We start from the raw sequence: 25,054 nt of genomic DNA, 5'->3' as shown, positions 1-25,054 counted from the left end.
ACTTCCGAAAACATTGTCTCATTTTTTATTCTAGGTCTTGATTCACAGGCATTAGAGAAAGAACTAAAGAACCCATGGCCCATTCTTTGCTCAAGCTGTGTTCTGTGGGGTGGAATCCACCAAAAGACACAGTTCAGGTCAATGTCTAGCTGTGGCCCAAGAATTTGTTACTAAGTCATTCTGCCTGTAGCTGGAATACATAAATCAGCGCATTTCTACAATACATGGGTGGTTCTATGTTCTAAAGGCATTTCTTCTTGATATTCTCAAAAATGTCACTTTGAAAATCAAGGCTGAGACAAAATGTATTCTGGATTCCGGCTTCATCTATGATGCTGCTACATTACATTTAGGTTTTATTTATCCTTTGAACTATGCAGATGACATTGTGCATTATTTTCGGTTTTTGTGACTGTTGTCCTTGAAAGCAGCTTCCAGATTTTTCTGTAAAGATATGCTCATGAGGCATAAGTGCTATTTCAATTACATATCAACTGTTGTGAAATGGAAACTCCCAAGATTCTGTATTTTGTATCCATAATGTTAGCGACTGACAGAGCATATAGGGAATCACAGTTCAATAGCCACGGGCAAGAACTGTCATGCCACCACCTTTATGATCAAGTTAGTTTTAAATCATTCCTTTATCCTGTCAGCCTACTTACCAAACAGCAATAGATGAGATGACCTGAAATAAGGCATTTGAAGCATCATTTTTACATTAACCAGTGACACATTACTGCATAAAAAGGCATGAAAACCGAAACAAATAGGTCATACTGTGTTACATGTGTATATACTTTTATAGATGCAGAATATGACTACCAATGTCTCTTTGATATTTCAATAGATATTTCTAGCCTCAGGATTTAGCCTGAACAAATACAGTTATGAGTGCTGAAATTTGGTATTGCTGCATGTTAATAGCACACACTATCATTGGCAGGGGAATCATTTTTTTTTATAGTCAGATTTCAGTTTCAAAACAGCAGAGTCTTCCCACTATTGTTTACAAATGCCTTGCCATATGCAAATATCATTCTTTCTAAATCCTAGAGTTTTATTCAAATGTAAGGTTTCCTTTAGTTTACTGGGGTTTTAATGATTACATTAGTTACTTTAATGATTACATTACTTACATTACAATACCTACGTACTTATTTCACAGAAATAATATCTGATAGTTTAGATGAATATTCACTGGTTTTATTGGAGGTGTACAAAGAGACATAACACAGACATGCAAGTGAAATTAAACTGTATATTAGGTAATTATATAGGAACAGATAGGTGTAACAATGCATTAACCCACCTGGGGGTCTAATTATGTCAGTATTTTTATGTCAAAAGCGGTACATTGTTTTGCGTGGAAATTTGTAGTTTAATATTTTAGGCCTTTAATTCTTAGAAATACCATCCAGGTATGATAAAGTTTGAAACACAAATAACAAATTATAAAATGTTAAATAATATAAATAATAAATAGAAAAAGTAATGAAATAAAATAATAACAATAAATTTAATGTATTAATTTTATTAAAAATATAAAAAAATGTTTAAATTTGTCCAAACAAGGTTACAATAATAGAATACATTTTTGAAATTATTATTTAATATTTGGATTTATTTTTTATAACTTTAGCACTGTGATCATTGCTTTAAAAGTAGATTACAATGTAATAAAATATTCCGCCAGGCCATGCCTCCCAAGCGTACTGAGCTTAACACATCACATCAATCAAGCCGAGGGTGTGATGCAGAAGCTGGCAGGGAGGACGACGCTGGATCGTGGGGAGCAGGCTCGGGGTAACCGCTTTTGGTACATAAAATACACCCCGAGCCACACTTGGGAATAGACATAGAAAAAGCAAAAATGCAGAAATGCAGCTGTGAAAAATAGATTCAATCCAAGGAGCCCCACCAGTCCAGTCTAATGCTTTCGCAGATATGCAATATACATGTTGCATTAAACAATTTCTGACTTTGACTGCAAAATTAGGAAAATTAGAATATAGTATTTTAAATGACACAGGAAATTGCTTAACCAATGGTGACCATTAATAGTCCTTAACCAATATTTTACCTTACAAGGCTGCCAGTTGAATACAGAGTTGCAATAGGTCAGTTGAATAAGTCACATAACTCTTTAAAAATATGGCAATCAGTTACTTCATTCAAGTTGTTGAAAATTCTAAACACCATTGTAGTGTTCATAAGGTGGGGAGAAAAATGCACCATTCACCACCATAGTAGTGTGAACACCCAGTATATAGGATAAATAGTAGTGAATAAAACTGTCCTGCCTTTTAGTTTTTTTCTCAAACAAACTGAGGCTTGTCACATTCTTACCATCTATTAATATACAGTATTTATATAGCGCCAACATATTAGCACTTTACAAGGTCCATAGTCATGTCACTAGCTCTCCCTCACAATCAACAAGGGGCTCACAATCTAATGTTCCTACCTCAGTCTTATGTCTTTAACATAGTCTAAGGCAAATTTTTTTGGGGAAGCCAATTACCTTACTGCATGTTTTTGGATTGTGGGAGGAAACCAAAGTACCAAGAGGAAACCCACGCAAACACAGGGAGAACCTGCAAACCCCATGCAGATAGTGTCCTGGCTGAGATTCAGTTCTGGGACCCCATCCTTTACCAGACATAAGGAACCAGGCCCATAGGAACCTGGCTGCCCAGCAATAAGGGGGCAGCAGGGCTATTCTCCTCTTCTAGACATACCAAACACCCTCATCAGTGGGGTAACCTTTATTTATATCCCCAGACGTAAAATTATAAATCATCATGGTGTCCACATCAAGCACAAAGAGTAATTAATGCCAAACTCAACTTGCCATCAAGAGTTACAATGACGGGTTACTCAATGGATGTTGAACAGTTTGTTGGCATTTATAAAATCTCTTATTGGCTTATTCAGTGGCACTGTCATTTGAGAACATTTAAGACACCTTTAAGAACTTGGACAGCTGTTAGGAACCAACGACATTGTATTTTTATTGCAGCAGTTACTTTAAACTCCCACATAGCACTAATCAATACATAGCCTACATGAAGGTAACATACATTTTCTTATTGAAAAACATTTTTCTTTGGCATCCCTATTAGTTCACCAAGCAAAATATATAACAGTAGCTCTAGTGTATTTTATGTTGTGAACATGCTCATCATTTTCAGAGCTCGAATAGTGAAAGAAAATAATTGTCCCATTCCTCAGGCTTGAGGGATCACGGTTTGCTTTTGTCTGAAGCCAGCTCCAATTGCCTTCAGACAAAGGTACAGAGAATTCAACATGAGAATCTCGCTGTGTTACAGAAAATATTTGCAGTTCTACCCAGGGAATATTTTATTAACTAGCCACTATAAGTCAAACATTTTCTCTGCAGCAGGGAGATAAGTATATAGACTTAAAGATGTTCCTATAGCAGTGTGATAGCTTACCATATGAAATCTTTGTATGTGAATTCTTTTGATGCTTTTGCCCACTATGTGATGCCAGCGGTGTCCATTCTTTATGACATTCATTTAAGGAGTGCTGTAAAATATTAATTATCTCAGCAGGGTGCATGTTCTGCTATTCAGCTACAAAAACAAAGATGATAAGAACTAGGACAACAGAGACCAAGGTATTGAAGTAAACTGGCCAAAAATATGGAAATGTTAACATAGAAAAGTATTACTAACATAACACAAAAATATGCAATAAAAAATATTCATAGAAACATTGGTCCTGATTTTTTAAAGCTCCACAAGACCGGAGAAGTTAGACTATCATAGGAGAACCTGGGTGATCGAGAAAACCAGAAATAGATATGGTCCAAGACTGAAAATATTTGCCAACTAACAGCAAATGTTTAAGGAATGGTACATTTTTAAGAAATTCATTCTAGGTTTGCTGGATCACCTAGGTTCTCGCATGATAGTTCATCTTCTCCATTGTTGTGGAGCTTTAATAAATCAAGCCTGTTATGTTGGAAAATGTTATGTTATGTTTTTATTGCAGAAAAAGGTTAACAAAAGCGGTTAGGCCATCATACCTAGTCAGGTGCTTGCATTAAAGAGCACTCATGCCAAGACGTTAAATCCTTACTACTCTTTCAGTCTAGTTTGGCACTCCGATGTTTCATGTTTGGAAGATGGCACTCCCCTTCAACAGCTTGACAGGCATGCAAGCTCATTCTTTTAATAGGCATACTATGTATGGCTTTATATGACATTAGTATGACCAAGAACCATTATTAAAACACATTTGCAAGCTTGCTTCTTAACTGATAATAATGTTTAGTGCAAATATATATAGAAAAAATATATAAATAATAAAAAATAAACATAAAGTATTTAAACAATTAATTAAAAAACTGCAAGAATATGTATCTTGAAAAAAACATATAATATATACGTATAAAATATTAGCATAAAATAGCATAAAAATACTTGCATAATGGAAACTAATGGATCCAATAAATAACTAACTTATAGCTGGCACATTTTTATCTTCCATTAAAAATTCAGCAAATAATATTTAATTTTACCTTTCCATTAACAATAGCTGAAAGGCTGGTGCAGATGGTCTAAAGCAATTTTAATAGCAATCAGATGAATAAATTATAGTTAAAAGAGAAATTGATTGGAAAAAGAGAAATTTTTACTGTTTTAAAGGGTTGCATCATGATTTTAATTGTAAAGGATTGTTGCAGAAGAATTTTTAATAGCTGTTCAACTTTAAAATCATAAAAAAGTAGGGAGGACTTTGCAGAGAAGTGTGTGTATGGAGTAGTGTGACATCTGCCATTTAAATTTGAAAATGAGATAAATAACTTGTGACTGATGTTTGAAATTGTTTCAAGAATGGGAATGGAGTGAGAACTCCTGAGTACAAACTGAATGCATGATTGGGTCAGTTTTATAGACAAAAAAGACAACACAGTAGGTGGCAAAAGCTTGGCAATAATTACTATAACCCCCTTCAGTTTTCATGCTCATGACATTGTCAATGTCAAGATGAAGAACATGCACACTGAAAGTATCAGCACTTCAAAGTGATCAGTTCTAATAACAAGCTTGATTTCCATAACATCTTCAAACATGAAGAGAAACACTACATTTACCAAAAATTATCTTCATAGGAATTGTGGACTTACCAAGAAAGCCCCAGTAGTGCGCTAAGACACAGTGGTGAGATTGAAAAAACACCTGGTTTGAAATATTACTTTTAGGAAGCATTTTCGCACTATGCATATGAAATGGGTGTACATTGCAGGCTTTGTATTGCAAGCAACAGCACAGAAAGTATGAAATATTCATGAAAGCATTGCCAGAATGTGTGCCAACGCAACACAATGGTTTTACAGAATATGCCCTTTGGAAAAAAGTCTCCAAAAAAGAAAATTGTCTACATTGTAAATTTATAGATCAGATTGCAAATATTTTTACCAGTTTAAAAAAAACGTACATAAACAATGAAATTCTGGTCTGCCATCTCACTCAATTAAATGCAAAAGAAAAATGTTGACATTTGATGAAAGTATTATTCCAATATTGGAAAAATCAATTGCAATGGTGCAGCAGCAGAAGCAGAAGGAGATAAGGCATTAATCTAATCTCCAAAGCCCATAGTGAATTATTGATTTAAAAAATTATTGCTGCTATTGCTAGCAGCCTGGGAACTGCATGCATCTGAAGAGGTTTTTGTAGGGGTTTGGTAACTGGCACCCTACAAACAAGTTGTAGCAACAGATGGAGTGTTAGAGAGAGAGGTATGACAGGCTTGTTCTTTTGAAATCTCTCAGTTGTGTAGCTTTTGCTTTGCCTAGGCTTGGTCATCTGATGGGACTTCATTTGAACTGGTCTGATTAGTGACTGCTGCAAAGGGCCCCTGCCTTCCATCTTACATCAGCCATTCCTGCTGCTCTGCTCTTGAAAAATAATCTCCCAAGCTACTGTCCTCACCCACAGGTAGTACCCAGAGCCTATCCTCATCATCCAGTCGAAATCCCAAAGAATTCTTCTGCATTGTGAACGTGATATAGGACCAGTTAGTCCTTAAAAATGGTGCTTGCTTGTGTGCACTAGAAGAAAACACAATGGGTAACACAACAACAGCTCCCTGTGTACAAGGAGTGGATTTACCTTAACTTCTCTCTTCTGGAAAAAATAGACAAGGTATGAAAATGATAAACGAACTGGCTCTGTTAGTGAGTTATATGTCACACAATGACAACAATCCTGCAGAGTGAATGCTGTGAGGCACTGCAGAATCTATGCTATGCATCAGTGAAATGATTCACTGTTAACTGTGGGAATTCCAGAACAATGTCAGAATCATGACTGCTGAATCTGTCATGTTTTTTTTGGGTTAACATTTTTCTTTGTAAACTTTGAAAACTACAAAACAATGAGGGAGGATTTATGTGGCAGTATTGGTAAATGTCCAGGACTCAAAGACGTCAGCTAGAGTAGTAGAAGCAGAGCTGGTAGGCAAGAACCATTGCCAGCCACTGCTAGAGTCATTCTTAGCAGCTAAGCACCTTCACGTCTTTCCCTCAATGCAAAACTGGCTCAAAGAGAATGTATTTCACAATGTTGTCTTCCAGTTATACATTTTCCTAATATTGGAGTTACAGCTCCAAGGCTCTGCCTTCTAATCTAACACACTATCCTTCCCTACCGTAACAGACAGAAAATGCCAGTCTGTAGGTTATATAGGGAATGGAGGGCTGATTTCATAATGCTTGCTCGGGTGGATGTAAATTCCCCAAATCATACTGTAAGATTTATTAACTTCCTCCTAAATCAGCCATAGACAATAATTTGGGCCCTAGATTTTTACATTAGATGGGTTTCCCTGAAGGAGAGAGACATGACTAATAACTGTGAAACATGCTACATAATATGTTGGAGCTTTGTAGTACTTGATAGTAATAACACTAGCAGAAGATAACACCTGTATTCAATTTTTCGATGGAATTGAGTACAGCTTTAGAAAATCTCATGAATGTTGGGCAGAAACTGAGAGGGATAATCATGATGCTCAGATAACAAAACACGTGGGGTTCTGTTCACAATTCAGCTTCTGCCCCTATATAGCTTTATTTGGTTTTTATATGTACATTTTAGATTTGGCATTTTGTGTTAGCCAATAAAATTCTATTTTTTATTGAACCCGGGGTTGCTAATTTTATTATTTTTTTACAAACTGCAAAAAAAAGTCACCAAGCCTACAGAGTTTTATTATTATATGCTTCAAGGCACTTTTTTCACAGACTAAAAAGAGATGTGTATTTATATGTCATTGCCTTGCTTTGCAAGAAAGGAAGAGCAAAATCAATGGCTAAACATATTGCTGCAGAGAGCTTAGGGTCTCCCATGACTTCTTGTCAGCAGGCAGCCATTTCCAAGGAAGGACAGGGAAATTAAATTGCTGAATCTCATTGATATTTATATTTTCCTGGAAACTAGATATTTGACATAAAAGCTATTTTTCACAGATTGATTAAAATAATAGTCGAGCTTTCTGTAGTTAGTGTTCTTTCTGCTCAAGTTACATATAACTGCTAATGCCCCAAAAACCTTTTCGGTGATTTAGATTTAGCGTCAGACCCAGAGAAGAACAGAAAAATGAATGAGGGAGTCTGCATGACTAGGGGGGAACAGGTCAGGAAAGGGATAAGGAGCGATTTTACTGAGAAGGGTGTAGATTTGAAGGTCAGGTGAACAGGGTGAAGCTGCAAGGGTCCTTCATAGGAGTACTGCTGGGTAATCTTTGTGGAAAGTTCAGATAAAGAGGGAAATTTACCCATCTGCCCTCATTTATTGGTGGTATGGATCGAGGGAATAATTTCCATGAGTCATTTTCAATATCTTTTACTGACATAAATGCTCATATTCTACCTTTAATACTGTATTGGTTACTTTGCTTTGTAACTTAAAATGCATGAACTTCAAAGACTGTACACCTGACTTTTTAAGGTCAAATAGTGGCAATTCATTTAAATCTTTATATAATCTCTTAGATCACTTGGAAAATATCTCAGGGAGAAACATGTTTCTGGTTGGTTAATACACCAACATTTATATATTGTTGATCAAGTCAGTTAAGACATGTATAATATACATACTAAATATAATATATATTTATATCCACTTGCTTCTATATGGACTGCTCAGGAATCATAAAAGAATAGGGCTCACTTTATATTCATGTTCTGTTGATTGAAGCTCTTATAGAAAGACTGCGGAGTGTTCCCGGGCCAGCTGTGAAAAATAATCCTAGCAGCAGGTCAGGCCATGACTGGTATTGATCAAAGCCATCCATAGAAGGTACTCAAGCCAAAGCAAAAGCGCCCTTTTTGCTTTTGAGCCCCAAAACTCATCTCAGTATATTTTATTAGGAACATGAGTAGTATCTGCCCACATTTCAAGGAAGTGTTTCTCCCTACCTATATTTTTCAAGTAGAGTTTGCCTCAACAACATTACAGTTTCAAAACCCATATACAAAAAGTAGATTGCAAGTTAAACATTTTATTAAGAAACAAAAACACAATATGGAAATCTGCAACATGATTACATTTTGAAATATATAAAAATTTAGTGTGAATATGATCTTTATTTAGCTGCCACAGTGGTTCTTGACAAGGCATAGTTGTATTTCTGTGAACTGTGCTCTGGTTTGTCTTCCATTCTGTCCCTCAAGTCTTGCTCAGTGCCTTGACTTTGAAACCTGCAATCCGAGGCCTTTGGGGAAGACTCCATAAGATGTATATATTAAGTAAATTGAATAAAAAGTCCTGGATTTAATAAAAAAATAATGGAGCAGATGTAGTTCTTGATTGCCACCTACAGTATAAAACGTTTCATATTTGATGAACAGGAGACTATTTGGTTCCGAATTGCCATGTTTATTTGAGAATATTATTTATTGCTAAAAATACTAAGCTATATACATTTTTAGTTGTCAATATTATTACTTCTTCTTTTCTTGAGCTGTAAAAAAATAATAGTAAAACGTTTTACAGTTCCTTATTTTATATAATCTGTGTTACTATGACTGAATTTATGATCTGTGACAACGGGCCTGATTCATTAAAGGTATTCAAGGCTGGAGAAGATAGACTTTCATGGGAGAACCTGTTATGGATTTCCTCAAACTCATTTGCTTTTAGTTTGCAAATATTTTCATTCATGAACCATATTTCTTCTAGGTGTGCTAGATTACCCAGGTTCTCCCATGATAGTCTATCTTCTCCAGTCTTGGAGAGTTGTAATCAATCATACCCATTTTGTTAATTAGAAGACACAGGTCAGCCATACTTCCACTATACATTTACCAAGACTGGGGAAAAACACTGTAGCAGAATCCCAAGCAAACAGCTATATACACAGTTTAAAAAGGTATAAGTGAGCAGTGGTACCTGTTAATTGACACGTGTTTAGCCTGCCTGGCAATCCCAGCACCCCTGCCACATTGATTAGTTGGGCTCTGGAGCCCCATTCTTGTTGAACAGTATGGCTTAACAATACCTTTGGACATGTAATGGGAACTCACAGCATATCAAAGCAGTAATCCAAGTGCTCTCTCTAGATCTGTGATTAAGCTGCCTAAGGTATATTTGCAGCACAGTGTACTTGTTAAAGCTAGATTCGCTGTGCTTTACATCATCTCCTAGTCTGATCCCTTCTATATAGGGATTTATAGACAGTCAATATAAATACAACTTCTAATACTAACGCCATCTGTATTAAAAAATTAGTTTAGAAAATATGAAAGTCTTTTGCAGTTTTATAGAAAAAAAAGAACCAGCAAGCCCAAGCAAATCAAATGCTTAAATTTGCAGTCAATTTATAAATAGGCAAATTGTTAGTTTTTAACTTGTAAAAATAATGAAAATCATGGTTGATCCTCTCTTAGAAAGCCAATGATGTAACAAGCACGTTATAGCAATATATGAAAAAAAAGAATCTGCTGTGTGTTTGTTTTTCTTTTTTGTGGCCACCATTTTTGCTGTCTGTAGAAAAAGTTTGCTAAAGTTTCATAAATATACTCTTTCCCACACCCATAATATAGTGTACAAGCCTGGTGCTGTAACCTTGAAACATTTTAGGATCATTTAGTTTGTCATTTTAGTATATCAGTAATGGTAAGATAGTAAAGTAAAGTTGTAAAGGCTTTCAAAAGATAAGTATACTTTTGGTATATTTATTCGTTTTGCATAGTGCCTCTCCATAGTGCAATATGCAGTACACTGTTCTGCATTAATACATTTTCTGGCCTCATTGAACTTTGTACAAGACCTGGCTTTCTTTATGTCACAATTTAGACGTGGGAACAGGAAATTTACCTCTCACAGGGCACCTTCTTAGTATTGTGTTGCTACACTGATAGGGCTCTTTTACATACTAATGCAGCCTTCTTCTTTTACCTATACTTTCTGCCTTTAAGTTTTATGTCTCAAAGTATAAATCTTTTCCTGTGAAATGGCCAACCATTATTTTATAACTTTAGCCGAGAACAAATTTTGAACCCATCTCCATAATGAGTGGGTTAAAAGGTTTGCATTCTTATGCTAATTCAAATGACTTTTAATCATAGGAGCACCTTATGTTAACAAATGTCAGAAATATATCACTCAGAATGCATTCATTATTTCTGAAAGCTAGCTCAATAAAAAAAACTGTTAATCTAGTAAATTTGCAAATGTTCCCACCTATTGCTGAATTTTAATCTAAATGCCATATTGGGTTACAGTTACAGCTATTATTAGCCTTGAGAGGTTTTGCTGAGTAGGTGTTATTATTTTTTTATTCTGCTTTCTGCTCAGACTTAGTAATTACTACATTACCTGCAACTGTAGAGCATACAGTATCTTGTAGAGCCTTCATTTCTTATTTTATTATACATAGAGCCTTATTTCCAACATTTTATCATTTTTTCATTTTTATTTAGAGCATGTTTTAAATTAACATATCATTTGTAGGTAGATTTTGGGATACTTATTAATCCATCGTTTTTTTTTCATATCTTGGTGCCTTTACAAAAAAGGTCCATGCAATTTGGCCAAGGAGCAACCCACTTTCCATTTGTGGGCCTTTTTAGAATACTAAAAAGGAATAATAAAATTAGATATTTGATAAATTAAAATAAATTTCATCTCCTATTTCAGGATTTTGTTTACATATTTTATAAGCAAAGAGCAGTGTTAATGATTTATATAAAATTTACCAGCCACCAAAGTTTCATCCAAATTAGACCCCGAGTTTGCTTCTGCAGAATGCAGCTTTACCATGCGCGTTCAGTAAGTGAAACCATAGCTTGTCACATTGCATAACCCAGTACAACACATTACAAGATGTCAAGACTGTCTTAAATGAAAGGACTAATGTGACAAATAGAGCAAAAAACGGACAAAAAAATTCTGCCAACACACTTTACAGCACAGATAGTTTTATTGATTTTCTTACCGTTTGCTGGAACAACATGAGCATAGCTGGCCATTAATTTTTTGGCTGTTGTAACTGTATGCAAGGGGCAGAACTGCCAGTCAGCACCCTAATGTGATGTGTGTGAGTTATCTTTAAGTCAGAAGCAGCATGGCAGCTGGAGTGCAGAATTCACTAACCATGTCTGAAAAGCAGTTCTCTGGAAGGGAACACCCCCTCCCGGGAAGAGGTCTCATTTATTCTTCATGCTTGCTGATTTTTGGGCTTTATATCACTACACTGAATACACATTCATTCTAGTTACATGTTAAATGCTTGCTGTTTATTAAATACCAACAGTCCTGTTTACTTCCATAAAAAACAGATCCGCAAAGTGATGCAGGGCTCTCTGCAGTCATGGAAAATTACAGGCAAAATATAAACTATTACTTAGGCTTATTATTCATGTAAGGTTTGAAAGATATAATTGTTACATGATGTTCTACCTGGATGAAATTAATAATAATATATATAATATTTAGGATTCTATGACATGTGCTATGTGATATAAGTTTACACAATAGGAGTATCACCCTTCTTAGATACATCAACGTTTGCCTGCCCCAGAAGTAATAGTACATAAATAACATTTAAATAAACTTGATTTTTGCCAGCATATACCCAGTCTTGTTCCTTTTAAGTGCTATGTGATATTGAGTATATATCAGTATATATATGATTATTATTACACAGTATTTATAAAGCGCTGACATATTACGCAGCACTTTACAAAGTTTATAGTCATATCACTAGCTGCCCATTAAAGGTGCTCTCAATCTAATGTCCCTACCATAGTCATATGTTAATGTCTTTATGTATGTTAATATTTTAATACAGTCTAAGGTCAATTTTTGGGGGAAGCCAACCCCTCCCTTCCCCAGGTTCAACTGATATCCCAAATTCCTTGTTACTCTGATCAGTCCATCCTTAATCAGAACCCAAAGCACTTCTATTTAAACAACAGGCAAGGTCACGTTGGAACCCTGGTCACGTGCCCAAATTATAAGTGCAATGGGAATTATTCCAGGGAATTCTGTCATTTGCAATCCCTATTTAATGTACAGCGCTGCGTAATATGTTGGCGCTATATAAATCCTGTTTATTAATAATAATAATAATTAACCTAACTGCATGTTTTTGGAATGTGTGGAGAAACTGGAGTACCCAGAGGAAACCCACACAGACACAGGGAGAACCTGCATACTCCATGCAGATAACGTCCTGGCCAAGATTGGAACCTGGGACCTAGCGCTGCAAAGTTCTAAGTGCTAACCTCAGAGTGCTGACCGCAGAGTGCTAACCTCAGTGCTGACCTCAGAGTGCTGACCTCAGTGCTGACCTCAGAGTGCTGACCTCAGAGTGCTGACCTCACTGTTAACCTCAGTGCTGACCTCAGAGTGCTGACCTTAGTGCTGACCTCAAAGTGCTGACCTCAGTGCTAACCTCAGTGCTGACCTCAGAGTGCTGACCTCAGTGCTAACCTCAGTGCTGACCTCAGAGCTAACCTCAGAGTGCTGACCTCAGAGCTAACCTCAGAGTGCTGACCTCAGAGCCACTATGCTGCCCCTCAGCTGAGCAATAATGCTAGACCATCTTGCTGATCCAACCTTTAATTGACCAGTAACATTGCAATAGAAGACCATAGTACTCTCACTCTGCTCTGGCTCTATAATGGTAAACTGATTTTTTTAGTTGGGCTTGTTTGCTTTGCTATATAACTAACTACATCTTTCTTGTATAATAAACAGATTAAAATCATATTATTACAATAATGTTTTGAACATGCAAAGTAAATGCAAAATGATGTATTAATTATATTTATTAAAGTCCTGTGGCTAGCCTCTGCTGCAAACAGAATGGGTAGGAAGAGAAGTAATACAAATTGTACATCTAATACCGAAAGAATGAAATGCACAAAACTTTTATTTCTGTTATGAGGAAAATATCAAAATTCCTGGCACACCAAATGTGTTGGTTTATGAAGCCTGGATAAAGTCTGGACAGTAACACGGAAAGCTCTGACAGCAGTTGGTAGTCAGCAAAGAAGAGTAGACTGAGAACAACTATTATACTGTTAGTCACTTTTCTAGGGCTTAAACTGGTAGAGGTAAAAACTGATAGACTACAGGTGTATGAAGTTGATTTTCTCTGAGAAATCAGGAATTTCCAGGTGAAGAAAATAATGTAATAATAATGTGTATCCCTCTTACTCATCAAGTAGGATCAGGGGAATTCAAAATCCTTGGCAATCCTACTAAATTGTGCCTTTTCTGCAACAGATTTGAACCAAAGATGGTTTGTAAAAGGTCACTTGAGTACCATATTTTGTAGGACGATCATGCAGATATTTTTTATATGCATTGTTTCATTTTTTTTTTTTTGCTTCTCTGTAAATATTACCTAGCTCCCTGACGTCAAGACAGCTCTGTGCTAAAATATATTTGACATGCTTTCTATACAAGACATAGACGATTCCAGCTACTACTTGAAAATGGCTTGAAATCAGCAGAAAAATAATATATATTCTACCCTGCCGAGAAATCAAACAGAGATGGTGGATTGGGCTTTGATTTTCTGTTTCACTAACAATACTTCCGGCAGGACATCACATTTAATGACACCCTGTGTATTCCTCTCTGCTTTGGCAGTCGACTGGAAAACACATTATAGGCACAGAAAGCATTGCAAGCCCAGAGATTTCAGTTATGACACAGAAAAGGTTAGATTTCTGTCTGTGTGCAACAGTCATTAACAAAGATAGGCATTGCTGAAAAATTAAATGGTCTATTAATAAACAATCATTTCTACACATAATTGTTCACTTAATGGCTTTTAAAATGTCTTCATTTTGCGAAGTTGTTTTTTTTCTGTATTAGAGATTAAAAGCTTTAGTAATCCTTCTACAGAAAATGTTTTAAACAAAATTGTTACTTCTTGATAAAACTGATTCTAATTCATGGTTTTGTTTCTAAGCATTTGTCTACTGGGTAGATGGGCATTTCTACTTTTTGTTATCACATTACCTTGTTAGCTTGAAAAAAATGGACACCTGTTCATTGGGTTCAACCATAAGATAAAATGGTATAAATTGGTATAAATGGTGTTAGGGAAAAGGGCCTCCATTCTCAGAACACTAAACCTGTGGGTAATACAGGAGATGGTACACAAACCCTTGTAAGCTGGTTTACAGTGTTTTGCTTTAATAAATTTTAACCCACCCATATTTCTGAGAAACACTTTCCAACATTTCACAGCTTTTACTGTAAAGAACACGTTCCATATGTAGAGGTTAAACTTCCTTTCCTCCAGGAATGAAGAGTGTTTCCAATGATATTACAGAGCTCCTGAACAAGATGTGCCCAAAATAGGCAAGCAAAGGAGTAGTCAGCAGTACTGCTTCTGGGCTAGCTTACTATGTTCTGCTTTTCGAACACTGGGCCTGATTTATTAAAGCTCTGGAGAAGATACACTTTCATCAGTGGACCTGGGTGATTCAATAAACCTGAAATGGATCTGGACCAGGATTAAAACCCAGGTTCACTGATGAAAGTGTATCTTCTACAGCCTTGGAGAACTTTAAATCAGGCCCACTTTGTGGAAGTGGCCATGCTGGAAGAGTTGTAAAACTTTCCTTCCACGTGCCAGTGATACTGCTCGGACCCGTGGTAGTATAGGATAAAATTTAGAATAGTTCACATAACTTTTGGCTGGAAGTGGATCCCCAGAATTTATGTGTGGGCTGGAACATCCCATGATGCACTATTAAGACTTTGCCCCCGGTCATTACGTCACAAGAGTCTCATATTGTTAATGTGTGCTGGTACCTTGTTCTGTAACATCATGAACACTTTCAAATGCATATCCTAAGTCTGTAAAGAAATTGTATGTTTATTCATGTTTAGTAATTGTGTGTGCCCACCGTCCTAACCAAAAAAGGTCCTTTGGAATCCAACTATCCCATCAGACAAAAAAACATAGGACTTTTAAGGCATCCAATTACCAAATGAAAACATTATACCCAATATCCAGTAAATTGCCAGCAAACTTTATTTAAAATCCAAAGGATCCAAATAGTGTGGATTTTTCTGACATCAGGATAAAGAAAAGGGTTGCATTAAAACACATATTTATGTTTAATAGGGTCATTTGAAACCTGGCTTGCCAAGGAAAGAAGGTGGCAAAAATGTACATCTTTCTTTTTTTTTGGCAAAACCAGACCCCCACCTGCCACCACAGTGATCCCATGTGACCCCAATCTTGTGAGGAGTCTAAAGGTGGAAATTTCATCCAGGGGACCCCAGATATACACCCCCTCACATTGAAGAACATGTATAGGTATACATAGTACCTCCTTCTTATTCCCAGAAAGGGTTAACTTTAAGCCTGGATGAGATCTCCCAAAGATCTATCCTGTGCCTGCAGCTCCCTGCTGCAAAAAGAGTGCCCTACATGGAGTCGTACATGTTTGCATGTTACTCTGACAGCATTTACCCGACTAAGTCAATGTCATTTACTGAACTTTTCACAGCACTTAGGACATTATGAATGACTATTTGACATATCATACTGTGGCTTTTTGAGTTCCAAATCGCAAACTAAACTTTTAAATCAAAATATTGTGGAATACATTTCTATGCTCATCCCTACTTGTGGCGTAAAGAAAAAAAAGTGGCATCAGGATAGGTGAAAAGAAATGATTGAAGGTTAAGTCCTCGTGTACAAGCAACACAGTAGTGGTATTATAAATTTCACTGCAAATGTTCTGAGACTAGTCAGAGGCATATTACCTTCACAATGAAGATGTACTGCTATGATCCATAATATTAGGATGAGTACTGCTATTTCATAGGGGGAATTTGCGATGCAAGGTAACTCTTTCCAATGCTCTTAATACAGGATTTGCATATTTTTTATTTATTTATTAATTTAAATATTTCCTTTAACATAATAAATTTTACCATTTTAAATTTAGGCCCTGCAATCGCCTCACACCCGCAACAAACAGCTTTTAGGGATCTGGTGCCCAAGAATGAAGTGTGATATCTTACTGATGAAAAAGATACTGTACACAGTATACACTGCAGTATGCTCTAATTGCCCTAGCAGCCACAATGAAAGTTCAAAATAAAAAAAAAATCTTCCTATACTGCAGCATCTTTAAACCACAAGTCAGAGTAAATGAGTGCCTAAATACCCCAGCAGTATAAAAATAGGACAAGCAAAAACAACTTTTGTGATCAATATAATAATCCCCATCCACATTACCATGTGTGATTTTTATAACTAACTACATTCAAGTTCTTTGTTCAAGAAAAATCCACAGCAAACCTAATTGATCTTTAAAGTGTATCACAGTGTGAGCCCAGAAGAACCACAGTGTTAACTTTTGGACAAGTCACTAACTTAATGTACACTCTCATGGAAAAGGAGCAATCACTTGTACATTATTAGATCAGTTTATTCTTCAACTCCAAATATAAGATGTAATCAACAGACAAGTCTTCACTACTTTCCAGGTGTAACTGAAGAACATCAGAACATATCACATCTTTATAATGCCATATATTAAGTATAAAGATGCTTTCAACCACAAACTCACATTTAGGAATGCTTCACAACACTATCAGAAAGCAACTTGACATGCAGCAATGTTCAGCATTCATCTAAAGACAAGGTGGATTTGTACTCTTAGCACAGGATGCACACAATCACTTCAATTCCATCATTGCTTGAATCATTGTGTGAATCATATGCAATGAGCTTTTTCAGTTGTTGAATAGCGCGATCGCGCACGATTCCGGATCGCTAATACGAATGCGCGACCGATAATCCGATTTTGCTTGATGAATCAGGGGCAATGAATGTAAACTAAGAGCACTCCAGTATATAAAGAAATTACCAACCAAAAAGTTTGTAGAAAAAAAAGAATCCATTCTAGGTAAATACCATGTTGTACACAGCAGGATCACAAATAAGAGTTTTGCTCAGCTTATTTTTTAGACAGCATGGAAAAGTATATGGTAATAGGTATAAATATATTTTGGATATGTAAAGAATTAAAATAGAAAAAAAATAAAATAACTTTTACTTTTCAAAAACCCACAATCCCTCTGCATTTCAAGTCTAGTAAGCTCCTCACCATCCTGGCGTCCTTCTTTCTGGAGTGGTCTGGACATTCAGAATGGTTATCTTCTTCTGGCTACTGCTCACATCACCCGATCTCATGCTGCGCAGGCACAAGATTGGGTGATGTTTTTCCTGCAAACATTAGGAAAAAAGCCAGTCTCACTGCAGGAACACTTCTGATCTCGGAATGCACTCGGAAGTAGCAAGCTCTCAGCCTTTTTCTTCCTCTCATGGCATTTTATGATCTAAATACTTAAAGTGTCCTTCAAAGTAATTTCAACAGTATGTTATAAGACCAAAAAAGTTTGGGATCTTAGGACAGTTTAGAATCACATTGTCTGGAATTAAGAAAATTAGCTTATTTTTAAATCCCAGGGAACTAATTATGTTCATGAGTTGGAACCACTGATAGTTCAGGATAGTTAACTCTAATAGGTATACTGTTTGTAGTCCATAAAGTACTAATCCTTTTTAAGAAAAAATGGGTAAACCTGTAAGAAATAATAAACTGTTTTAGGCTTAAAAATGTTAAACTTGGTATGGTGGCAGGGTTTATTCAAAAACATTACTCTCAAAGTGACGTTATGTCCCCTTGGGTGCCATTATTATAGGGCCATTACTCATTTTATTAATATTGTTATGTTATGGTCTAATTTCTGTGAGGTAATTTACCTTTACCCTCTCCAAGTTAAATCAGTCATCTTTACAGAATTTCAAACACTTAGTTCAGCCTATTTGACCACAGCAAACACACTCATATCCGCTAATATTATGTGCAGGGTCAATTGAGTGTGAATACGGTAAATGAATGATGCTCGGTGTAACGTAGTTCCATTAACACATATGCACTCTAATGCTCAGATTGGAGTATTAATGGCTCCAGTGAAGGGTTTTACCTCCAGACTCTTGAGTTAACAGATTCTGTACTCATCAACCTCTTGTCTATTAATTAGTATGTTTAATTACTGTGGTATGATTCAGCAACCAAAGCTTCTGGAATATCAGTGCAGGCGTAGGGTAAAAAATGGAAAATGAATGCTTAAAACTCTTAAGCTAAATGCTTATATCTGACGGCAGAAACAAGTATCACATCCAATTTCGATGTGATGTACAGTCCATTAAAGTAAACCAAAAAATTACATTAGCTCCCTAATTTAAAGCTTCTTTCATTTCTGAATCACATTCTTCCTTCCCTAGAAAGCTGCAGCTCACATTGAGGCAGTGATGCCAATTTAGACAGCAGGACTATGTGTGGCCAAGTGCTGATTGACAATCTTCTGACTTGTGAATCTGCAGGGACATGCTGACAGCTATACCTCTTGCAACAATTTTCATCCCATTGTGGAGAAATGCATGTAAGCACAACCTACATGAAAGTGGCAAAGCTGTTCTGAATTCTGGAGCAATACAGCATCATTGCCACACCATCACCATCATCATCAAGAATCTGCTTAAAGTAGATTTCACTGGCAAGCTCATTGTGAATGCAGATACACTCATACTTGTTTGGCCCCCAGGGTGAAATGCATAGCTTTCTGAAATGCAGACTGTCCTCAGTAACACCTACACGTGTTACTCCATGATTGTGATGCTCCATGATTGCATAAACCTAAATTCAGTGGATCAAAGAGGATGGGCAGGGCCGGTAGGACTGGAAAAATGGCTAGATTATGCTTGATGTCCAGAAAAAACATTTTTTGCAACATTTTTTCTAGACCTTTTTCAGAAAACTTCAAAATATTTCGATATTTCAGTCATGCTGTATGATGGAACATTGCTCATATACTTCCATTTCAGTAGAGTCCAAAGTGAATTTTGTATGGCGCTGCATTAATAATCCAAATAATGACAGCTATGAGGAATTTGTTTTTATGCATTTTGTTAGTGAATAGTGGCATGTCCAAATGGTTTTTGGATAAATAACTAGATAAAAGAAAATAAAGACAAAAGAATGATCATGTCCATGTTTTTCTTTAAAATAAAATCTATCCATAAAAAAATCTAGCAGTTGCAATTACATATCTATCACTTGTTTAAGGTCAATAGCATTATGTGCAGTTTTTATAGTCTTTTTATGTGGGACTATGGAACTCTGAAGGCCAGACTAGAAATTTGGGGTTGCCATACCATTTGTGCATATTGTTCAGCAGCACAAGTGATTTCTTTGACTTACATTTCTACTGAATGTGGGTCAGACTGGTACTGAGACAACTCCCAATTAGAGACCTGGGCACATCTTACTTATATCTATGACATGTCTGTCAGTTGATATGAGTGGACAAATATTTTTACTTGGCCATTTTCTAAAAGCAGACCTAAAATGTGTCTTGCACAGCAGCCCCATGTTTGGCTCTGTGTGCCCCTGTGAAATAACAGAATCCGCAGAACACAGAATATGCCTAATCCAAATGAAGTCATGGGCAAAATGATGTTCATCTGCCTCAAAATATGAACATAATATGTTGAAAGACAATGAATGAAATGATAAAATGACGAATTGAAAGTTTTGCTAAAGGAAAGCAACTTGTTTTGTGTTTTTTCAGTTTACAGCAGTGGGAAAATGTAGTCAATCATTTTCACCAAAATATTTGACAAGACTTATATTTGTGATAAAACCTAAAAATATTGTTTAACCTAACTAAACCTGCATGAAGTAGCAGGACAATGTTATTCTACAGTCAAGGCTGTACATTGTGCCCCAATTTAATTGTTTTTGTTGTTTTTATCACCCTTGTAGACTTAGCTATAATATCACACAAGGCACACCAAGATGAGGGCAAACATCCTAAAATAGCCTGTCCGGTCACTCAGTATCAGAATACAGCAAACTTTTAGTCAACCATAGAATAATGTTTAGGACAATGTTTTTTTGAATATTTATAGGCCTATTTTAAAAAAAACTATAATACCATAATAACAGAAACCCCAATAATTCTAATGGACCAGTCTGTGATTGATGAGGACTTCTCTGAGAGCATCCTCCATCCACAAACAAGTCAGCCACAAAAATGATTGTGACTAACTTCTCTTATCAATACTATGAACCTAGATCTGGGTCTGTACATTCACTTTGCTCATTTCTAATTGCTAAGGTTCTATCAAGTCTGGACTGTGATTTCACAATGTTGACCTTAACCAAGATGTATGCTTTAAAGGTATATGGGCTGGTGAGAGGTGTTTAGTCTCCCTTGTTCTTGTTTTGTGAAATACCTTCTATAAAAACATTATTACACTCAATCAGCTATGAAAGCAAAATATAGCTATTTACTTGGTCTTGGAGACCTACACAAATGTGTACCACTGTTTTCCTACATGAGCAGGGGTTATACTGTTTTTATGAAACCCCAATCTATGTTTAGACACCACACTGATAAAAAAAAAATCTCTTGGAAATTTTGGAGCTGTGTCAGTGAAGAAAATGATCAGTATTGCGGGACCTTCTGCTTCTCTGAAGCTAGGGACTGCTCAGCAGATACACCATACTTTCCTTGATGCTAATTATTCCTCATCAAGAAGCTTCCCCATTATAAACAGAAGGAAGTGGTTGCCTTTATCAACAAATAAACAATGCAGCAACAGAAGGCATTTCTGTATCATGGGGCTGCAAATGCACAAACGGTATGTTATGTTACACCCAGAGGAAAGTACAAGGCAGAGAGGACAGAAGATTGCAAGTTGGCCATCTGTGCCTCCAGTGTTACAGATTGCCTTCCATGGCTTATACAACACTTCTATCTCATTCATCCTGGTGGATCAAAATGCCATCATACATCACCACACATGGCATTGTGAAATGTGCAGTTGAAAGCATATCTGATGTCAGGAGTTTATTATAAACATAACTCAAGCAAAGGGTAGCTTTCCTGCATCCATGATAAAATGTTTCTTTTACAATTCTTTTAAACTCTTCATTAAAAATAGAAAACAATAGGTTAGTATTTGTAAATGAGAGAATACAACTATCCTGTAGTCATCTGCAATATCCAATTTTTAAATTTAATGTAATAAAGGTAAAATGTCAGCTATAAAGAAGTATCTTTATAAAGCCACATCTGTTATATTATAAAGCACCCCTATCATTTTAAAGGAGTTTGGTGTGGTACATAAAAATCCCTTTTAGATAGCCAAGGTGTGTATTCTGTCAGTATTACAGAGTGTTTTTCTCAAAGGGATCTCTACCTGCTGCTTGCTGAAACCATCTTCTGCTAACTTTGCCACTGGCAATGGTATAACGCAAACAAGGGGAAAAGGTTAAGCAGGGTATGTTCTTTTATAGGCCACAGAGATCAGTTCAGCTTAGGGGCAATCATAACTAATTGGCTGGTGTTACAGCTGTGTCAAAACTGAAAGCAACTAGTAAATAATTCAAGGGTAGCAGCCATATTAGTTCATCACCTTGGTCCTTCCACAATTTTATATGTTTCAAGATAAGTTAATTTTGTAAAATAACATTTACATAAGCCAGGATATTGGTATACAAGATGCATTGCATGGCAGCCATTCTCTGAACCACATACTAGTGAACAATTTTCCAACCAGACCTCGCTCTGCAAATACCAGGGCTTTACTTAGCTAATGTTTTGGCAGTTCAATAAATCAGATCATCACAATGTAACGTCTTTTCTTAAATATATATATATTTTTTTTTCAGATGGTTATACAACGGATGATATCGAGTTCTACTGGAAAGGGGGAGATAAAGCAATCACAGGAGTAGAGAAGATTGAGCTGCCTCAGTTCTCAATTGTTGATTACAAAATGGTCTCGAAGAAAGTAGTCTTTTCCACTGGTAAGGATCTGGCAGAAATAAAAAATAAATATTAACCATTTTTTTAATTATTTTTTCATCCAATGTCTTTTTTTATCTACCTCTATTTTCACCTGAAACAGTACTTTCTTTCTTAATTTTTCAACAATTTTCTACTTCATCTTAACATGCAACTTTCTGCAAATGTTCAATATTCACCTTTGTACCTTTATATCTTTGAAACCCAACACTGATACATATGATAACATGATGATGCCAATGATATGACTTATATATGGCTTATCTTATCACCATAACTAGATATTCATCACCTAACAGAAACTAAACTCCATATTACCCCAATTTACATGTACATTTAAACTGTTGGATAAAAGAGGGTGCATGTGCTTACAGAACCTTTCCTGCTGCATGTGGACCTGAATACATTAAATTCTTTATATCGTTTTGTTACTTCTGTACCAAAAAATTCCCAATGAAAGTTGGATTTAGATATATGTATGTGGTTTGTTTATTTGTGTATATTTGCAGGTAGAAATATTAATGTGGTTTGTTTATTTGTGTATATTTGCAGGTTCCTATCCTCGGCTTTCATTGAGCTTCCGACTTAAAAGAAACATTGGATACTTTATCTTACAAACCTACATGCCTTCCACACTCATTACTATTCTCTCCTGGGTGTCTTTCTGGATCAACTACGATGCATCGGCTGCAAGAGTGGCTCTAGGTAGGTGTATTTCTGTTTACAGCAAACCTGAATGTATACCTAGTCAGAAATAAAACATGGATATATGTAATTAGGCATCGGATTATAATGTGTTGTAGCATAGTCATTTTAAATAAATTTGTCGAGTAAGTTGATACACATACCTTTGATAATTTTTGAGATCTTCAGCAAGATCTTCTTCATTAAACCTCGGGATACAGCCGTGTCACTCATTGGGGCTGATTTATTGAAGCTTTCTAAGGCTCGAGAAGATACACTTTCATCAGTGAAGCTGGGTGATCCAGCAAACCTGGAGTGGATTTCATTAAAGTCCTATGCTATTTGTTAATAATAAAAATCATAAAAATAATAATAATAAAAATGTTTTCAATCCTGGACTAGATACATTTTAGGTCCGCTGGATCACCCAGTTTTACTGATGAAAGTGTATCCTCTCCAGCCTTGGAGAGCTTATATAAATCAGGCCCATTGTAAGAAGTAGATTGTATATATGTCAGGAACATTTTATGTAATAACTTACATTACAAAAAAATAAAAAACAATAAGTGTGAATAGGTCTCTACATGGTATTCTTGTTCCTGGGAAATTTAGATATCCCTTGCATATACCGAGGCAATTAACAGCTTTTGCAGGGAAAACACATAATTTTGCAAAGATGATTTCCCATTTTGGGATTCAAGAAATTACTTTACAAAAGGTTTGTTGATTGATAACAGTGTAAATACAATTTAGTATTCCCTGTTTACAAATATATCTTGTTACCCTTTTTATGCACAGCCTATTGCACAGAAGTGTAGATGTGCAGCTGACAAAATTAGATTATCAAGACATGCATAACATTTTCTTACAGGAATCACCACTGTGCTGACAATGACTACCATCAGTACCCATCTTCGAGAGACCCTACCAAAGATCCCTTATGTCAAGGCTATAGACATCTACCTAATGGGATGCTTTGTATTTGTGTTCTTGGCACTGTTGGAATATGCTTTTGTGAACTACATCTTCTTTGGAAAAGGTCCTCAGCTTCAGAAGAAAGCTGCAGAAAAGGCAGAGAAAGCAAATAATGAAAAGAATAAACTCCAGGTAATATGGAAATCAGCAATGATGTAGACAAAGGAAAGGATGTGTACAGTGTTTTTAAATGTTAGGAATATCCTAATGGAAATGTATTACCATGTAAAAATGAAAGAGGGATAGCATTTGCATATTTTATGGATGTTTTATTTATTGTGATGCTAGAATCAAACTATTATTTGTGATAGAGAAGAGAAGGCATGGGAATTATAGAAATCGGCAAGGTAATAAACTTTCTGATTAGCATAGCTTAACTCAAGGTACTGTTTCAGCCCCATTCATTATGTAACCAGATTTAATGCATACATGCTGGGAAACCTTAAAAAAAGTTTATATAGAGGGGAACTGGATATGTGTGGATGGAGGGCCTCTAATTGAAGTTCTGCTTAATAATGACTGATACAGGTCTTAGTTTAGGGGAAACAAATATCTTGTATTATTACCTAAATAACTGAACATGGTTAACAGACATGGTACAGAGGCATAAGACTTGTCTGAAAGCATCATGCAGACATAGACAAGAACATTTCTTTAAAAATAAATGCAAATAATAGTTTTTGTTGTTTTTTTCATCACTTGTGTCCATCCACCGTGTAAACAATAAGTTAGTACACATTTCACTTGCTTGCTCTCATACCTACAATCCTGTTAGATACTTCAGTTCTCACATTTGACAAAAACGGTAAATAAAGGAATGTTTTTAAATGCAGATAAGTTTATAACATTATTAAAATCCCTTTGTCAAGTGTCCTTGTGTCACAAATCTGCAGTTCTGTATTCAGGTAGAATTATTGCTCTGCACATACTGACACCAGCAGCTCCATCTGTCCTTTGTGTGTTTAGCCCTTGCTTGTAGCCTTCAACTA

The 25,054-nt window shown here is 36.0% G+C and overlaps 1 protein-coding gene across 2 annotated transcripts in view; it reads left to right on the top strand.

Annotated features, from left to right (window-relative positions):
* The window catches only part of GABRB1 (gamma-aminobutyric acid type A receptor subunit beta1), a 229,613-nt gene that overhangs the window by 184,539 nt on the left and 20,020 nt on the right, over positions 1-25,054 (top strand). For both annotated transcript variants that reach the window (XM_072406261.1, XM_072406260.1), the window contains 3 exons: positions 22,271-22,408; positions 22,959-23,111; positions 23,962-24,197. In XM_072406261.1, the coding sequence (XP_072262362.1) occupies positions 22,271-22,408; positions 22,959-23,111; positions 23,962-24,197 (527 nt within the window). The remainder of the gene's footprint in view (positions 1-22,270; positions 22,409-22,958; positions 23,112-23,961; positions 24,198-25,054) is intronic.

The sequence above is a fragment of the Pyxicephalus adspersus genome, chromosome 3 (assembly GCF_032062135.1).
Source record: "Pyxicephalus adspersus chromosome 3, UCB_Pads_2.0, whole genome shotgun sequence".
Classification (NCBI taxonomy): Eukaryota; Metazoa; Chordata; class Amphibia; order Anura; family Pyxicephalidae; genus Pyxicephalus; species Pyxicephalus adspersus.
Note: the sequence above shows the minus strand (reverse complement) of the source record. Positions and strands in the feature narration are given on the sequence as shown.